This window comes from Plectropomus leopardus, chromosome 6, assembly GCF_008729295.1.
Source record: "Plectropomus leopardus isolate mb chromosome 6, YSFRI_Pleo_2.0, whole genome shotgun sequence".
Classification (NCBI taxonomy): Eukaryota; Metazoa; Chordata; class Actinopteri; order Perciformes; family Serranidae; genus Plectropomus; species Plectropomus leopardus.
Window position 1 is genome coordinate 13,789,724 of NC_056468.1, and position 19,785 is coordinate 13,809,508.

Here is a 19,785-nt window from a genome sequence, read left to right on the forward strand (position 1 = left end):
TGACAGCGATATACTGACATAATTACATTAGGCTGAAATATAAAGTAATACCCTGGTTGTAGGCTAATGAAAAGGGTGATGAGCTGTGATTTGACACAGGGTGTGGCTTTAATAAAGGATGCTTCATTGACCGATGGAGCTGATTGATTTTACTACAAAACATAAGTAAATGCCAAAAGAGGAAAACTAAATAAAGGCATATTTTTGCAATTTCTACATAATTTATTTGTTTCATGTTATTTTATGTTGAAGCACTTTCAGTGTTGTTAAATGTTTTATGTAATCATCACATTTCTCCTTACATTTATTATTTTTTGTTTGCAATAACGTTGAATGTTATGATATATCAGTAGTTAGATCTTTTTTTTTATTTTTTTTTTTTTTTTTTTTTAAATCTACTCGTTTTTCTCATTTTAAATGATTTATCAGGGTGAACTTTATCTGTGCACACGGATTTCATCAGTCACATTTTATTTTGAAGGTTTTGACCGGAGATGTACGTACACCGTTTACAGCTTGACGTGTGGACAGATTTCGATGGCTCTGCAGCCGAAGTTATAACTGTGGAGCACAATCTAAGAAACAACTGGAAGCCAGCGTGGTTTACCGAGGTGAGTTTCACTTGGTTTGTCTTTGTTTATTTGCAGCTCGTTACAGAAACAATCTAAATCAACGAAGGCTCAGATTCCGATCTCAAAGTAAGATAACTTTGTGAGCAGCCCGCTGAGAGTCCAGACTGTCGAGCTGAGAGTTTGTTTTACTGTGGAAATGAATCAACCTGTTAACAAACTGTTGCATAACGTTTTAAAGAGTGTTGCCTTTAAATGGATGAAATACAGGATCGCAGTGGCCTAGTTCACAGTGATGCTGCAATCAAAACACATCTGATGGTTCTTAATGACGCCTCCTCTGTGAGATTTGCTTTTCTCAACTGAAGCTTTAACTTAAATTGACCTCATTGTGTTTTTACACCATTGCAATATTTGTGGAATGACTTCATGCTGCAGAGGCCTTAAGTTTTATTGATATTTTTTGTGCAGTGTGCTTCCAAATTCTTTAAAAGACCTGAGTTGTACTTAATGTGTAACTGTCACACATGCGCCACATTCCTGTGGTGTTTTGTCTCTCATCCAAACTGCTGCTGTGGACACTTTAAACACTGATTTGTAGGTTTCCTGACATTCTTTTGTTATAACAGTCCTGTTAAGGACAAGTCAAGTCATGTGGCCTTATTTAGCAAACCACAAATATCCCTAATGGGGCTTTCTCTTTAATATATCACATACCACACCTAGTGATTGGCAACGTCCGGCTCGCGGGCTAAAAATGGCCCTCTATCAATAATATCTGGGCCGCCAGAATATTTTGATAATCTGATTTGAATTTTTTTTTTTTTTTTTTTTTTTTACAATATCAGACCGACAATTCCACAAATACACTACAATGTCCAAATAGAGAATCTACCGCCGTCTGAAGAATGCTGATTGTACTTTTATCCATGTTGAGTGTGAGAGTGAGTGGCAGAGACGGACACAGCGGGCTGCACTGTAGCAGAGCACACCTGGTCCTGAAATAAACATCCTAAACATTCAATGTGTGGTATAAAAAAACAGCACCAGTTCAGTAAATCATTCCAACGTTATTATACTGATGTGACTGTGGGCCACGGCACCACACTTGTGAACAGGAACAAAGGTAATTTAGTGTAATCCTAACCCTAACCCTGTTAAAATACAAACTGCATAGATTACCCTGAGTTATACACTAGCTAGTTACTGATAATACCACTGATAATAACTCATCCTCAGCATCCAACAGCGTGTCTACGCAGCCAGTAGCAGACCTTGCAGAAAGGGGCACCTGTTTCACAGAGGCAATGATACCATCCATTGACTTGCCGTCTAATATTATAATCTTTGCACGTGGCATTTTCTAGAAGGTTAAATGTTTAACTAACTTCACTCTGCACACAGCGTAATATTGTACCTCCACCACGCAAACAATACAAAAAAAGCTACGTTGTAGGTGAGAAGTTGGGTCCACTGATACCGAGAAATAATTCTGAGATTAAAACGATATCAGATAATTATTAGAATAAATTAGGCTCTGCTACATGGTCAGTCCAAGTGATATTTTGTGTGTTAAAAAAAGGGAACAGTCATGTTTATAAACACAATATGAAAAGGGGAAATAAAACCAAGCTCAATAAGAGCATTTTATGACTCAATTCTATATACTATCCTTAGACCCTTTATTCAGATATGGAAAAAGGATGAGGACATTGTTGCTATGTTTGACTTATTTTGTCTGAGTATTCATTCTTCACCTGCATACTCCGGCGCATGCAACATGTTTGAAGTTGTCCACACGGCGAGACGCCAGCTCTCTGCCATTCTTTCTGGAGTGTTTGACAGTTACAGAGCACGTGTGTCAGCTGAGGCTTGTGTGTTGTGCAGGCCTGGATGATCTGCCCTGTCGCACAAAAACACTCACTGATTCAAATGTGAACTATGAGGTGTTGTGCCAGAAAACTTAATATGGAAGATTACCCCTGTATAGTGATGTCTGAACCTGGTGCTGCTTAGTTACTTGACACTTCAGTCTGGGGGGTTCACAAATGTTGCATTGTCTGTGAGAATTTGAGACCATGGGAGACTCATGAGCATCTTGTGGAAAGTGAAGGTGTTTTCTACGTGCAGGATGTGTGGTGGTCTTTCTCATTCATTCTTCACCTCCTTCCCCCCTCGACAAGAAAAACTTCATTGTGACAGAGTGTGTGTCTGTGTTCTTCACGCTTCATTTGGGAATCACAGCCGGAAAACACCAGTGCGTTTGGTTCTTTCTCTCTTGCTGGTTTTCCCCCGACGCCCCGGCCAGCCTCACGTGTCTCCCCTCTCTCCTCATCTCCCCTCGATCGGACCATTCATTTGTTGTGGCACATGGACAGTGGTGGAAGAGGTATTCAGATCCTTTACTTACGTAAAAGTACTGACACCACACTGCAAAAATACTCTCTTACAAATAAAAGACCTGCATTGAAAATTTTACTTAAGTGAAAGTTAGTAAGTTTAATCAGAAAAAAACACTTAAGTATTAAAAGTAAAAGTATCCAGTGCAATATATATATATATATATTTTTTTTTTAAAAAAAACAAATAAAAACAAAAACTCAAAAATAACAAAATTATAAAACTAAAAAAAGAAAAAGAGAAAACTCAAAATTATTAAAACAGAAAAAAAACAGCAATATAAAAAAAAAATAAAAGAAACTATTTTAAGTAGTTGGCAATTAATTTGTTTTCAGTCAACTGATTGATTAATCAACTAATCAATGCAGCTGTACGTGTATAAACTGTTTAGTAATTTAATTTACAAAACATCATATTTTATAAACTCTTTTTAATGCAAAAAGCCTAATCTGTATAGTAACTAAAGCTGTCAGGTACATGTGGTGAAGCAAAAAGTACAATATTTCTCTCTGAAACGTAGCGGAGTAAAAGTATAAACTGACTTGAAAAGAAGATACTCAAGTAAAGCACAGGTACCTGAAATTTGTACTTAATACAGTACTTGAGTAAATGTACTTATAGTACTACATTCCATGAATGGAAAGTGAACAGAGTTCATTGCCATTGCTGCATGTGTGGTTGCAAAGTGCTGTCGCCTCTCTCTCATAAAAACCTCCCCCCTCCTCACGTCACCTCCTGTAGTTTTCTGGGTCAGGGAGAAGCATTCCCCGGCATTGCTCCCATCACCACAGAAGTCCTGTCGGCCACTGTGCAGATTCTCTTGTCACTCTTCATGTAATTCAGGGACTAAATCTAAGCACTCATTTTCCTTTTAAGGGGACTTAATTCTGTCTCTGCAGGAAGACCCAATCTATATTTTAAGTTTAACTTAACAGGAAAATACACTTTATTACTGAAAGAACATCATCAAGGTCAGTCCGTTTCTGTCTGCTTACGATAAAAATGCATGCATACATTTATTTAAAAGAAGCCTTGACTGCTTTTCCATGCCCTCAGGCTCGACCAAAAAGTCTATAAAACCCACACACCTTGTTGTGAACAGTTTCATGTAGGAACTATTTTCTTTCTACCGAACTACAGCCGACAATCGGATCACGGATCAGAAGGAAGAGTGCATCTACTCATGGTCGAGAGGTTCGTGCTCGCGACGGCATGAGATGGGAACATAAATGGTATCCTTCTAAGCTTAGCTGTAACACAGCTCGCTCAGGGAAGCTAGATGAGCAGTAGATGCATGCTTCCTTTTGCATGGTGATACGGTTGGCAGGTGTAGTTCGGCAATACAAAAAGAGGTCCACATAGCTCCCCTGGGCTCGCTAAAGTTCCAGCTCAGCTGAGCAGGACGTCAGTAATGTTTACATCTGGGGCTCACACCAACACAAGCCTGTCATCCGTGAGTAAATACACGCTTCCTTCTGCACTGTGATACTGTTGACGGGTGTAGTTTTGTGGAAAAAAAATAGTCCCTTCATAAAAATGCTCACATGAAGGTCTGTGAATTATTTAGTAACCAGGTCATGATTTCTGGAGGGAGACATCGTTCTTGACTATCAAAATGTATTTTTTTAGCACTTTGATCTCCACAAGCGGAGTGCCATCTAATCCCATTCTGTTGGTTAGAAGGCAGATATCTCCAACACTCAGCAACTCACACCAAAACAAACGAGACTGATAAATAGCACCACGTGTAAGAGGAAAACATGTCGTGTTGATTTTTCGGGTGTACTGTCCCTTGATTGTAGCCTACCAAAAGCTTACTATGAAGATAAGTAGCAATTATTAGCCTAAACATTGGAAAAAATGTTTCCATGTAATTACTCTACATTAATGCTCAACTTCTACATTTAAGCCCCCAACTGACCTAAAATAAGGTTGTGATTTTGCTATTAAATAGTTTAAAAAATGAAATTGTCAGGACTTCTATAATTTCTTTCACCTCCTATTTTTAGTTTTTACTGGTTTCTCACCTGTCCTAGTGTTGTTCACTTTAGATGAGGCTCATTGCGTTCCGTGTGAGCCCCCAAAACTTGGCGTACAAACAAGGTTTGACGGTTGAACCCATAAAGTTAGACTGATTTCATGCCAGATTCTTTTGAAAACCAGTTTTTGGTTTCTGTTTTCTTGCACTCCATATTCTGCCACGCAGTACACAGCAGCCCTGAGTGTCTCTCAGCTCTGTCTCTGCTTGTCAGATGGACTAAATGTGCACAGACGTGCTGAGTGCCTCAGGCTATCTGTTACATGCCTGTTGTCCCTCTGTTAATCAGCACTCTGCATGCACTCCACAACAAAAGGTCAATTTATTTCCATTTTTTAACAAATTTGGTGGGTTAGCTCAAGCATCATTTAGCCGCCTAAACACACTTTTAATCCATTGTTATTGTTTTAGATGCTAGCACACATGCCCTGCTATGAAATCAGCCCTCTGAGTGTAAATTTAGGTGTGAACCGCCACAACATTCAGGGTTTTCTCCCCCAGCAGGGACTGTGAAGGTGCATTTGTATTCCTTCAGTATATTTTCACATGTGTTTGCCATTTCTTTTGTTTCATGTCTTCCAGGGAGTAAAAGCTGTGAGCACAATGGCCCCTGTCTGGGGCCTTGACAATAGCGCTTATGAATGGGAGGGTGAGAGAGGAGGGAGCAATGGAGGGAGACAGAGAGAGGCTACAGGAAGCTCTCTTCACAGTGGACTGTCATTTTTTTTTGATGTGTCACGTTCCAAAAAGCCCTTTTGTTTCTCATTTATTTACCCAGTGAAAGAACTCAAGGGGATCACCAGCTGCTTCTGTTGCTCCAGCAGGTGTGAAGTGGCAACTCAGTTTTAATTCAGATAAATTGATGCTTAAAGCAGATTATGAATCCTCTGAGGACGAGCGTGGCATCACTTTGCCGATGCTGGGGAAGGGAGGCAGCGCAGGAGCGGCCTGGTTGAACAGGAGGGAGGGGTATGATATCACTCTTTATCCCCTCTCCTATTGGGCACCGGGGGAGAAAGTGGGTGAGAGGTTGAGGGGTGTTCAGGGAGGGGGGTGGATGTGGGCAAGCGGAGACTCATTCAGGGAGGTGAATTCCTTGCCTGGTGCAAGATGAAGTGGTTTGTTCGAGGGGGTGAAATGAGCAGTTTTCATGCATATTTTCAGTTTGTGTTTGGGGAACGCTGCCAGCGTTTGTTTTGAGGCTATAGATTATTCTCAAGAAGCCTTTCCCCTCTTTCATTCAGTTCTGATATGAACAATAAAGTCTCTGGCAGGGGATCAAGGGGGTGGATTTAGCTGATCCTCCCCCTCACCCTATCTCACCACCACCAGCCCTTCGCTACTGTACGCACCCCGAGTCTCTCTGAATGAGAGAGTGGCACAACATGACTGAAAGTAACCTCGGCGCCTGTTTCTGTTAAGCCAATCGTTATTACTTCCTGGTGTCTCTCTCCCCCCCCCCCCCACCCCTGTAAACAGCCCAGGCCTTTTCTTCTCTTCTTCTCTCTGAGCAATGCCAAGCCTGTGGCCCAGCGTGGTTCAGCCTTTTAACCAGACTCTTGGTATTTGACTGTTTCAGAAGCAGAATGATGTTTTTAATTGCATTTTCTTCAAGGTTTTGTTGCCTTCTGTGTTTAAGCTTGATTATAATATATGAACAGATTTACTGTGGTAGATAGTGGGAGAGATGTTTGAAGGTAAACACCAATATTACACATCATAGTGTTTACAGGTCTGAGGAAGTTGTATAAAACCTTTTGTGGCTCCAGAGGGACCTACGCAAAGTCTGAAAAATAGCGTCAAATGATGTCACTTGAGTCAGCGTCGATTGGGACTGAAGACAAAGTTTGAAAAGCAATCAAATCTGATGGAGAGAGAGAGGAGTTTGAAAGAGGTGAGCTCACCAGACCTCTGCAGCTCCTCATCGAGGCCTCTTTAGCCACGACTAGCATAACACATCAGAACCAACTGAACTGTTGGCGGTTGAGTTGTATTTTGGGTAATGTAGGCACTATGTTTCGACAAGGAGTAAGAATGCACGGAATTAAAAAAGATGATATGTTGCTGGTGCTGTCCATTAATAGTCTGACTTTGTCACAGGAGTGCATTTCTAAACCGTCTTGTTTATTTTTCAGGACGCAAACTTGCATTTCTTAGGATAGCAAAGGCATGACCCACCCTACTCTGCATTACTCTGCTTCGAATTTGCTTACCCTGATATTTTTACCCTGACCTTAACCAATCCCACACCTCATGCTTAAACCTAACCCACCCAGACAACGAAGGCAACAAGTACTAGTCTCAGATGCAAAGTAGGGTGAGTCATGCCTTTGCTATACTAGGAACCACAAATTTGTGTCCAGGACTGATCCAGTGGTAATTTCTTTTTTAATACAGTTGTAGTGAGTTTATTTTGTGGTCTAGAAAATCCTGAAGTGATGCAGTTACAGCTGATAAATAGTAAAAGGATATCTCTCTTTACTTCATTGCATTTCTCCAATGAAAATCCAATTGAACTGCTGCTCTTTGGTATTAGAGAAATCTGTCGGTAAATATGTTTTTTTTACTGATAAAAGTACTGCTGGAGGTCATCTATCAAGCAAAAATGTCAGACATTCACTGCTTTCAGCTTGTTATATATTCCATTTTGCTGCTTTTCTCTGATTTGTATCATTAAAATTGTGAAAATTTTAACTCTCAGTAATTTGGACTGTTGGGTGGAAAAAAGTGGCATTTTTTTAATCTTGGTGTCTGTTGTAATGTGCCTCATTATACTTTGGCATTTCACAGACAGAAAATTAATAAAGAAAAACTACAATAATAATAGCAATGCTAAATACAACACATGGCATAAACAAACAATCTCAATTTTGATTCCTTATATTTTTGTTTTAGTTTACATTTTCAACAAGATATATCCTGTGCACCTATCAGTAGATTAGTTGTTAATGAATATAATCATTAGTTGCAGTCCCAAATATCTACTACTATCAGTACTACCACTACTACTTCAAACGTTTCACAGTGCAGCAAAAGAGATGACAGAAGAATGATGATAAAAGCAAAGCCAGACAAAAAAGTAACTTGCACCCACTTAAGCAGAAAAAAATGCAAAGGAAAATATGTAAACACAACAATTTAAAAACATTCACAGAAAAGTGCGAAAAGTGCATATTGCAATTGACTAGGCACACAATGCCTGATTCAACCTACTACATGTTTACTGTGGTGCCTTCTGCATTTTTTAAATTCCAGCACAATGAAATGTTTGGGATGTAAACGCACCATATAATTTCCTCGTGTTACACTGAGGATGTTGCCTCTCTTTCTTTTTCTTCTCTCAGCTATGCATTTCCAGGAGTGGTTAAGGTCACTACGCTACAGCGCTGGACTCAAAGGATCTGAATCTGAGGACCTCTGGGGTCTCCTGCCGTCTCTGCCCCTGTCCTCCTTCTCCCTGTCCTCCCTGTCTCTGTCACCCTCCTCTCTGCTGGGTTTAGGAGCCCTCGCCTCTCTCACCGCGTACTGGCTGGTCACCCGTCCTCGACCCATGCGTCCTCCCTGTGATCTGCAAGCCCAGTCTGTAGCTGTGAACGTGAGTGACTTGTGTAAATGGTAAATTGTGGTTTTAAGGAGTATTCAGGTGTTTGATAGAAGTGTTTGTTGCAGGGAGATCCCAGCTGCAGACGATCGGCTCTACTTAAAGATGACTCACTCCTTGAGTTTTACTACGATGACACAAGGACGGCCTATGACATGTTCCAGAGAGGCCTGAGGATTGCAGGTGATAACAAGGGATGTATTCACAACGCATTACATTTATCCTACAATTTTACGATTTATCATATCAGAGCAGAGGACGATTAACACTGAGAAAAGTCAGTTTGCTGCCGTTCTGTGAAAACTTATTAAATGCACACGGTAGTCGTAGTATTGTCTGCCAGGCTTTGATGGTATCTATTTTTCATGCCCTGAAACTGTTAAGACATTTCAGTATATATATATATTTTTATATATATATATATATATATATATATAAAAGGGGTTAAAGAAGTCATTGCCTACAGTGCTATAAGCAATTAGCCTACTTAGACAAGTCTTATTGGATTCAAATGGATTATGAAGTGGACCACAGAATAATAAGCTAGAGGACCTGATATAACTTTTGCCACAGCAGGTACTGACACATGAGTGGGCTGAGTTAGATAATGTGTTGAATAAAATCAACTACTATAAACTACTTTTGTAGTTGCAAGAAGTTGTGTCAAGATACGGTTATATGTGGCAATACTTCCAAACGGGGGCAGAGGCATTATTCTGTTTTTCTAGTCCTGTAATGTTATCCCCACCACTCACAGTCGCTGTCATTCTCAGCTCAGCTGCTTGTTCCACCGGTAGAGACTGACCTTTGGTGGTGCATGCTGTGCACTACTTCGCCTCAATACAGCATCTTTGCATCAGTTTATTAGAAAGAGGAGCGTCTTTAGTTTTTGACGGTACTGGAAAATCATACCCTCTGGATATTTAAATACTAGGGATACACAATATTGGAATTTTTGCAGATATCTGATATGCCAATATATAACAATTCATTTGGCCGATAAACAATACCCATATCGATATATACACTTTCTTTCATATACACTTTTAACATCATGTAATGCATACTCTTATCGTGATGGCCCAACAGCAGATAGAGACATAGAATACACTGCTTTAAAACATAGGTAATATTATTCATTGTGCAAAATAATAAAAATACTTGATGGTTGACGTGATGTTTTGGACATGTTCACTTGGTCAGTAAAAAAAACCCCAAAAAAACCCCAACAAAAAACGGTTTGTGATATCAACAGAAATCAGCATATTAGCCGATTCTGATATAATAATAATAACTATATTATATAGCACTTTTAAAAACAGTTTTTTACAAAGTGCTTTGACAGACAAAGCAAAGGCAGGAACTCAGGAAATAATAAAAACAGACATCAACAATCAAGCCTAACAGAGAGAAGTGTAGGACAGTCAAAATGACCAGAACAAAAAAAGGTAATCTAATAAGACGACAAGACGTCGTCATTTTAAAGCCAATATCTACCGATGCTGATGACGTGCCAATATTATTGTACATCCCCACTAAATACCACACAACTTTTTCTTGTTTTCGGTTTTATGTAGAAATTTGATATTAAAGATATAAAGTCTGTTCAGGTAAAAATTGCAACATATAACAGACAACCCACCGAAAATTTTGCATATGTGTGAACTGAGGTGACTCAACTGTCTCTTCAGGAAATGGCCCGTGTCTTGGCTTCAGAAAGCCAGGGCAGCCGTACGAGTGGATCTCCTACACTGAGGTATGACACGTTTTAGTATTTTCCTCCTGCCGTCATCACGGTATTTCTGTGTAACACATTACTCTGTGCTGTTTGTTGACTAAGTGTCTCTAATCCTTCAGGTGGCGGAGCGGGCACAGGTGCTCGGCTCTGGGCTGTTGGCCAAAGGCTGCCAGCCAAACCCGCAGCAATTTGTTGGGATTTTTGCACAAAACAGACCAGAGGTATGGACCTGTCGCTGTTTTTGTAGTGTGATGTTTGTTTGTAGCTCACTGGTTGGCTGTAAGTTTTAGAATGGCTCTTAAGAAATAGATGTTTCTTGCCTTTTAAGATTATTGAGCCATGAACTTCCAAAAAGCCCAACAGTTCAAGCTTGTATTTCACCTGGGTTAATATTTTCTCATACACACATTTCCAAAGAGGTTTGCCCCTACCCTTAACCCATATCAGCTTCACATTTCTTCTGTGAATTCTGAAAATTAAAGTATGATTTGTTTTTGTCTGTCCTCAAAGTGTGTTTGCCTTTATTCATCTCGTGAGCAGAGTGCTTGTGGGGAAAGTGGGTCTCCAGGGCAGCTAATATTGGAGCGCGCCTGCTCCCAAAATCATTTTTTAATATATCCGTCAGGCAAGGCCATTTTTGTCACTCCCGTGTAGAGTGAAAGAGAAAGATAATTTTCTGCTCCATCAGAGCCCTTAACCTCTCATCAGACCTATCTACACACTGACTGCTGTTTTGTATTTTGACTGTGGTTTTGTTTGTTTTGTAAATATGAAATGCATGGCAATGTAGATCATTATGCATAACTCCCAAATGTTTAGATATCTCTCTCAACAAGTACTCAGTAGTGCATGACAGCTGGAAATGAGTCTAATTGTGTTGCTCTATCTCCCTCTGCTGGTGACAGTGGATCATCTCAGAGTTAGCCTGCTACACCTACTCCATGGCGGTGGTGCCACTGTATGACACGCTGGGGCTGGAGGCCATGGTCCACATACTCAACCTGGGTGAGAAAACCTACATGTAAAAATAGCCAAAATAAATAACTATGAAATCTCATTATCAGGTGGTTAATGAGATTTTATCATTATTTAAATCAATAGCTCCCCACAACATTTAGACTTGGTCACTGTCATGTCAGCCAGCCTCCCATATCAAACCTTAGCCATATCATCACACCTTAGTGTTGCGCAATACACAGTGACTATGTATGCAGATGTAAATGTGTGTTTGTGTGTATGCATGTCCGTTATGTTTGTACATTCTATGTTCGTATGTATGCATGAAGGTTTAATTTTTGTATAACAACTTTTTGGTGTTTTTCCACGTGTTTTAACTCAGCTATACTTAGCTATATATAGCTATAGCTATACTATACTGACATTCTATGCTTTTTTTTTTTTTTACCTTCTGACGTACTATATATGACTTTTTTTTGACATACTAGACTGACTTTTTTTCCAAAATACTATACAGTGAGTTTTTAAACATGCTATTCTATGATTTTTTTTCAACATACTATACTATAACTAAAACAGTTTTTCCAACAAGCTATACTGTGATTTTTTTTTAAAATACTATACAATGACTAACAGTTTTTTCAACATGCTATACTCTTGACTTTTCTGATATCCTATACTATGAATTTTGTTACTGGTTGTTCAACATATTATATATATAAATGTTTTCTTTTTATGTGTTTGTTTCTAAGTTTGTACGTACAGTATATACAGGGTTTCCATGGTCATGGAAAACCTGGAATAGTCATGGAATTTTACAATCTGATTTTTCCAGGCCCAGAAAAGTCATGGAATTTTGTTATGTGTAATAAAACTAACTGTTACAGTACTCCTCTGTGGATAACCTTCTACGTAATGTCACAAAAAAAAAAGCCAATCTTAAGAGAATGGAAAATGTTGCCGTTTAGATTTCATACAATAATTGACAATTGGAGTAAATTATTCAGTACAGTCCTGTTCATGTTATCAATCGTGCATGGTCATTGAATTTTAGTATATGTCCTTAAAAAGTCATGAAAAGGTATTGAAATGTTGTCTATGAAAATGTGAAGGAACCCTGTATGTATGTTCGTACGTATGTTTGTATGTATGTGTGTTTGTGTGTTTCTATGTTCAAACCTATGTTTGTATCTTATATGTGTATGTTCATATGTATGTACATTCATAGGAATAATGAATGTAGGAGATAATATAGGAGATAACTGGATACACATTATGTAGGATACAATAGTGGAAGAAGTACTTATAACCGTTCCTTTAGTAGAAGTATTTGTAAAAGTTACACTTAATTACAGGTATTACTTTCAGAATCCTACTTATGTATTATCCGCTAAATGCACTTAAAGGATAAAAGTAAACTTACAGGTTTTTCAGAAAAATGAGGGTGGGGATGACAGATAGGTTAGGGTAAAGTTTTGCTTTACAAATGTATTTTATTTTATTTTTACAGTTATCCCAATCTTTCTTTATTGTTAAATATTCAATAATTCACCTCTTTTGGTCTGGAGGGGAAGACACAGTTTAGTGCAACATCTCATAGACAGGGCTTTTTTTGTAAGTGGTTGAAAGTCAGAAAGGGTTTGTATCACTGGTTTTTATCTTTAACCGTGTATTGTACTTTAAAAGCTTATTACTTATTTATATTAGAAAATCTTAGTCATGGGTCAGAAAGCTGTAGTGGAGTAAAAACGTTTGACATGAACTATTCCTTTACAATGTCAGTTGTTATTACACACTGTACTATTTATGTTGGTGTATTTTTGATATTTTTTTTCATGCTTCAGTTGTATATAGCATATGTTTATAATGTATTTGGTATTTATATTTTTAGTTGTCTATGCATCAGTTCTTGTACTTCTGCTATTGTGACGCTTCATCATCCTAAAGTTGACCCTTTCTGTGTGTCGCGGTTTGTTCTTAGCGGAGATCTCTCTGGTGATCTGTGACCGGGAGGAGAAGGCAGCGTCTTTGTTGGAGAACAAGGAGAAAGGCGTGACTCCGACACTCTCCTGCCTGGTTCTATTTAACAATTTCAGCGATGCTTTTGTGGAGAGGGCAAAGAACTGCGAGGTGGAGGTTTTGAAGCTGGAGCAGCTCATGGTGAGCAGAAGGGGGGAGCGCTCTAACCCTATAATGCAGACTCATTCAAATGAGTCCCCTTTAATTTAGTCATCAATTGTGATATGTAAATTGATATGAATAACTCCTCCTTGTCCACATCTTAGGAACTGGGAAGGCAGAACCTCAAAGATCCCATGGTGAGTTTATGGTCTCTCAGCTGCTACATCACCGCATCAAACTGGTTACAGTAAATAGCTAATCCCCCACTAAATGCTCGGATGACAGTTTTACCGTTGCTCCTGTCCCATAAGATATCATTAACACTCACTTGTAAACAGGACTTTAATTAAGAGTGGAGGAAGCCTGTTGTCATATTCTCATGTTTTATTGCTGCCTGCTGTAGCCGCCCCAGCCTCAGGATCTGGCCGTGGTTTGCTTCACCAGTGGAACCACAGGTACCGTCTGATTTCATACGTCTCAGCGTAATTATCCTTCACTCACATCATTAGAGAAGTGTCCTTCATTGCCCACTAACAACCTCTCTTTATGGCATCGCTGCAGTTTCCTTTTGCTGCGCAGGGCACAGCAATAATGTCTTGTTTATTTATCCAGGGAAGCCCAAGGGAGCCATGATCACCCACGGCAACATCGCCTCCAACACTTCCTCTGTCATTAAGATCCTGGAGGTCTGTCTACTCTTCCACCTCCTTGTCTAATTGAGAACAGCCTCGCAGCTACGATCACTTCCCATCTGCCTGCGTGTCTGTATCTCAAAACTGTCCTTCTCCCTGCTGTGTCTAATGGTATGATTAATTGGTTGTTTGATTGCCCCTGTCGCTGTGAGGTACTTTAACTAATTGCCCCCATATAAAGATTGTGCTATCTAACTGCTGTTGAAAAAGCCATACAGCGTGTTTGATTGCCTGCGAGGCTTCACCGTATGCCTGCTGCCTGAACTTAATCTCTCCCCTGTGCTTTGCTCACTTTATTTCTCGCTCTCTCTCTCAGGGTTCGTTTGTGATCCGACAAGAGGATGTGTCGATCTCTTACTTGCCGCTTGCCCACATGTTTGAGAGGATGATTCAGGTAGTTTATCCACTTCCCAGACTTCTTTTTTGTTGTGGTTGTAGTTTGTGTTTGTGTGTAAACAATACTTCTGTCACAGGTCTCTATGTTCTGCCACGGGGCCAGAGTAGGGTTCTACCAAGGCGACATTTCTCTCCTTATGGACGACATAAAAACCCTCAAACCAACCTTCTTCCCTGTTGTGCCACGGTTACTCAATCGCATCTATGACAAGGTTAGTAAATAGATTCAGACCCAGAAAGCGTAATGCATTCACTTGAGAGGAAAAATTCTGATGTTTTTGGGGGTTTTTTTGGGATTAACAAGATAATTATCTTGTTGGAGCAATTCTTTGCTGATTTTCAACCAGATCTGTGTCACTGCGGTGTGAGGAGTGTGTGCAGATGAAAGTGCTCCTCATGCCAACGCCATGTGATGAACCTGCCACCTGTGCTGTATGCAAAAATCTACCAGATGATGTGAAACATGTAATTTCGCGTCCTCTGGCAGATTTTGGCTGGCATAAAAGTTCGTGATGAGCACCTAAAGAATTGGACACTGTTTACCATTGTGCTTTACTCATTTACTCATTACTGGCTGTCGGTAACGCGTACACCACTGTTCAAGGTACACCGGCCTTCTCTGTCCGTCCGCAGGCTCTCACACTAGTCGGTTTTTATATACAAGAGTCTACTTGGGCTGGTTCCCTCTTATTTGTGTATTTATATGTGTAAAAACCAGAATCAATAAGAATCAATACGGCCTGCGCTCTCACAGTATTCTATTGATGTTGGCCCCCAAGGTTCGCACAGAACTTGGTAAAAAAGCTTTTAAATTTGCTGCCCCTTCTACTTGGAATAACTTACAGAAAGACTTCAAACTGTCTGAGCTGATCACTAAGGGGGAATTTAAGTCACTTTTAAAAGGTCAAGAAAATAGCAATCTTGGTCAATGTGACTGCTACTCCAATGTTAACTGAAATTGATGATTGCACATTTTTTTGTTTCTGATTGTTCTATTTGGCATTTTAACTGGAGATTGTGCTCGCTCTTTATATTGTGTGATAGTTGTATTTGTTTGCCTGTATGTATTGTTGTAACCATGTTTTAAGCTCCCCCCTTGGCCAGGTCGTTCTTGGAAAAGAGATTTTAAATCTCAATGAGTCTTTTGCCAGGTTAAATAAAGTATATATATACAAGCTCCTGGTGCTTGTGTTATTGGGAAAGTAAAGATGTAAGTAAAATTATAAAAAAGACATAAAGAAAAAAAATTTATTTTATTTTAAATTAGAATTAATGATATTGTCGGGTCAACTCAGAAAAATATGAGATTTTTTTTACATGAAACTTTTTCAGAATTCTCTGATAATTATCATGTTAATTCAGAAAAATAATTCAAATTTAAATGTTTTAATTATCTTTTTTAAACATTTTTTAACAGTAATACTGCAGTTACAAATAAATTGTGTTAATTCAGAAAACTTTTTTTTCTTAAGTAAAGGCATTAAACTTCCGTAACTTCCATATCTTGCACTAAGCCATAATTCTTGGTCGTTAATATTTTCTGCAATTTCTATAAAGATCCTAGGTTCTGTGACCTCTCCGCTGCGACGGGCTTTGCTTCACTACGCAGTGAGGAGAAAGCAGGCGGAGCTCAGCAGCGGGGTTGTACGTAACAACAGTCTGTGGGACAAACTGGTGTTTAACAGGATTCAGGTCAGTTGCTGAAAGCTCCTTTTATTTCCACCTGGATCATATTTTCCCATAGTTTTAAACAATTTCTTCAGAAATCATTGCTCAAACAAAAAAATGTATTTTTATTAATTTAATTAACTAGAGACTGGTTTTTAGCCTTTTGTGACATATTTTCTTTTCATCCAGGACTCTACAGTTGTCACTATTTATATTTTGCAGTACTTGACACAGTGGTACATGTAGGCCAGAAGCCCTGCGAATAATCAACAAATTTGTATCCAAACTTTACAAGGGAAGCACAACTATTCCAGCAATCAATGCCAAAAACACACAGAGCATATTTGTCCTGGAGGAGTGTATTGGAGAAGCACGCACACTGAAAGATTTTGGCTCAGTATTGCCACTGCAGATGGGAAAATATGGTCTAGGTTGAAAATGCAGTTAAAATGGACTTTCTGCTTGCACACACAATATGATTGCTTTTGTGATGTTCTACATAAATGAAGCATAACTTGTGTTTCAGGCCAGTTTAGGGGGTAATCTGCGTTTCGCCCTGACTGCTTCAGCACCAATCTCCCCCACTGTGCTGTCCTTCCTCAGAGCCACTCTGGGCTGCCTGATCTTTGAGGGCTACGGGCAAACAGAGTGCACTGCAGGCTGCACGTTCTCCATGCCCGGAGACTGGAGCGCAGGTAAGAGTCATCTGATTCTTAACTTGTTTTCCTCTAAATTGCTTGTGCTTTTGTGCCTATTCTGGTTAACCCTGTCCTCAGCAGATATGTGGATGTGTGTTTGTCAGGTCATGTAGGTGCTCCCTTGCCTTGTGCAAAAGTGAAGTTGGTAGACATTCCTGATATGAACTACTATGCAAAGAATGGAGATGGAGAGGTAAGATACTTGTAAAGGGTAAACTCAGCATTTGTCAACATGGACCCTTTCTCAAATGTTTTAGTGTTCTGTGACTAATAGAGCGAACACTTTTTGAAATTGGTCCGGTATTGAGCGAGACAGCAGGCTGCAATGATTTGAGATATGTGTGCACAATCAATTAACGTCCACAAAAAGTGCTGTTTTTTTTTTTTTTTTTTTTTTGCTTCTGACAAGAAGATGATTATAATAAAAGTCTAGCAACATCATGTAAAAGATTCTTACAGAAACAGACCGTTTTTGTTGAGGAGTAAGATCCTTTTTGTTTAACCAAAATCAGCACCAAAAATGGCTATCGCCAAACCCACCAGACTCCATTTAATAAACAGTGATTTTGTCATCATACACCCACTTCATTCAAAGTCCACAGAAATAAAATAAAACTCACAAAAACTGTCTTGGTTTGTCTTTGCACTGTTTCAGTGATCGCCAACTGTGATTTGGTAAGAATAACCTCTTAGTTCACCCAGTTAGATGTTACAATATACTGGCTCTATACACGCTCAAATTACTGTTTATTTAAATGGAGTCTGGAGGGTTTGGCAATAGCAATTTCGGGGCGGTTTCTGGTTAAACAAAAAGGAACAGAAAGGTCTGTCTCTGTAGGGTCCTTTCCATCGCTGTCAGACACTTAACACAACAATCTGAGCCTGTCAGTGGCAAAAACAAACACTTACAGTGAAATATGTTAAATTGCAGTCTGTTTCACTGTCGATGGACTAGCTTGGAAAATTGATGTTCCCATTAGTTGCTTCGTCACAAAAGCATGGGAAAACAGGGGTCCAGGCAGAAAATCACAGAACCTACCCTTTAAGATGCCATCATACCAAAAACCTCAGACAGTCTGCTGACACTTGTCACTGCTTGGTCCTATTAGATTTGTATTAGTGGCCCCAGTGTGTTTAGGGGCTATCTGAAGGACCCAGAGAGGACGGCCGAAGCCTTGGACAGCGACGGCTGGCTGCACAGCGGGGACGTGGGCCAGTGGCTTCCCGTAAGATTAGACACAATAATCACTCTACAAGTGACAGATATCTATCAGTGTCTCCTGTGAGAAAGCAAATGTGTATGTTTCCTCTGCCAGAACGGGACGCTACGCATCATTGACAGGAAGAAGCACATTTTCAAGTTGTCTCAAGGAGAGTACATCGCTCCAGAGAAGATAGAAAATGTCTACATGCGTTGTGTTCCTGTGCTACAGGTGTTTGTGCACGGAGATAGTTTACAGGTACAGCATGATTCATACTCAGTTGATTTAGATTCAAAACATTTGCTGTGGCACAAGCTTAATTATTAATTTTCTCTTGCATTTCATGTCACCAGTCTTATCTCATAGGCATAGTTGTGCCTGACCCAGAGGTATTCGTTGACTGGGCGAAAGAGCGGGGATTTGTGGGATCCTATCAAGAGTTGTGCCAGAATCCTGTACGTCATCTAAACCCCAATTTCATAATGTAAACATGTTGTATGCATTTCAAACTTGAGTTATTGGTCTTCCAACAGGATTTAAAGAACACAGTATTAGAGGACATGAAAGCTGTGGGGAAGGAAGCAGGACTGAAGTCTTTCGAACAAGTGAGGAGTCTCTGCTGATATTAGTCTTGGTTAAATTTCAGAGCGAAAAACCTCCTGATACTGACTTTTGTTGTGGTTTTGTGTTCATCTCCTCTCAGGTGAAGGACCTTTATTTGCATCCCGAGACATTCAGCATTGCCAACGGCCTCCTCACCCCCACACTGAAAAGCAGACGTGCCGACATCCGGAGAGTCTTTCAGGAACAAATATCAAACATGTACAGCAAGACGGCCATTTGAATGACAGTAATTCACACACAACACCCAAGGGTTACAAGTGTCCAGTAAGGGTTAAAACGAAACAGGGACCTCAGTCAAATCATGTTCGTCCAGCAGTGCCTTATTTTAAAATATACAATATATTTTGGAATATTGGTATTTTGCATCAAAGAAGTTTTAATTCACGTCCACCTCTCGCACACGTGTAATGTATTAACTTCACATGAAAAATAACACAGAATGGGACCAAACCATTTTTTTTTTAAAATTCCAATCCCACTTTGTTTCTAGTAAGAGTTGTGATTCACGGGGAGATTTTACTGATAAGTTATTGTCTAGTTGTAGAGATGAAAATCACAGAAGTTGTTAAAACTTTCAGAGATGTAAAGTTAGACATTAAATTCACGCTGCTCTGTTCGTGTCTCATACAAGGATTTTGAAAAGGAACGCTGATGTGTATTTGGTGCATTGTTGCTTGTAGAGCTTCTTTAACTGTAGGTTTGTATTTTACAGTTGTCGGGCCCTTATATCAGCATGACATAAGCTTCTGGTTCAATGCTCGTGCATTTTTCTAATCGGTTCTGGAAGATTTCATAAATCAGTGAGAGCATGTAATCCTTCAGCTGAAGTTAAATCATCAAATCTAATGAGGGTTTCAAGCAGAACTTTTCTGGAAAAGAAAGGCTGAATTGTATATACTGCTTATTTTCAGATTTATCGACAGGAAACTACTGAGTAATTCCTGTAAAGTCAAATCGAACAGAAATAAAAAATACTAATTGAAGACTCTTTTGTGTGATTGAAATTCTGCAACTTCTGAACTCAGCCTGAGAAATAATCAGTGGATATCCAAACTTAAAGCCATCAAGGTGGCAACATGAT

At 39.5% G+C, this 19,785-nt stretch overlaps 1 protein-coding gene across 1 annotated transcript; it reads left to right on the forward strand.

The window, feature by feature from the left end:
- The first annotated feature begins 441 nt into the window (after positions 1-441).
- acsl2 (acyl-CoA synthetase long chain family member 2) lies at positions 442-19,687 on the forward strand. The gene is made up of 20 exons (XM_042488195.1): positions 442-611; positions 8,352-8,602; positions 8,677-8,791; positions 10,300-10,364; positions 10,466-10,567; positions 11,252-11,351; positions 13,285-13,463; positions 13,589-13,621; positions 13,828-13,879; positions 14,037-14,110; positions 14,433-14,510; positions 14,590-14,724; positions 16,070-16,204; positions 16,707-16,875; positions 16,983-17,071; positions 17,988-18,104; positions 18,195-18,338; positions 18,434-18,535; positions 18,614-18,685; positions 18,784-19,687. The coding sequence occupies exons 2-20, from the start codon at positions 8,354-8,356 to the stop codon at positions 18,922-18,924; spliced, it is 2,151 nt and encodes a 716-aa protein (XP_042344129.1). The 5' UTR covers positions 442-611; positions 8,352-8,353; the 3' UTR covers positions 18,925-19,687.
- Positions 19,688-19,785: the final 98 nt, after the last annotated feature.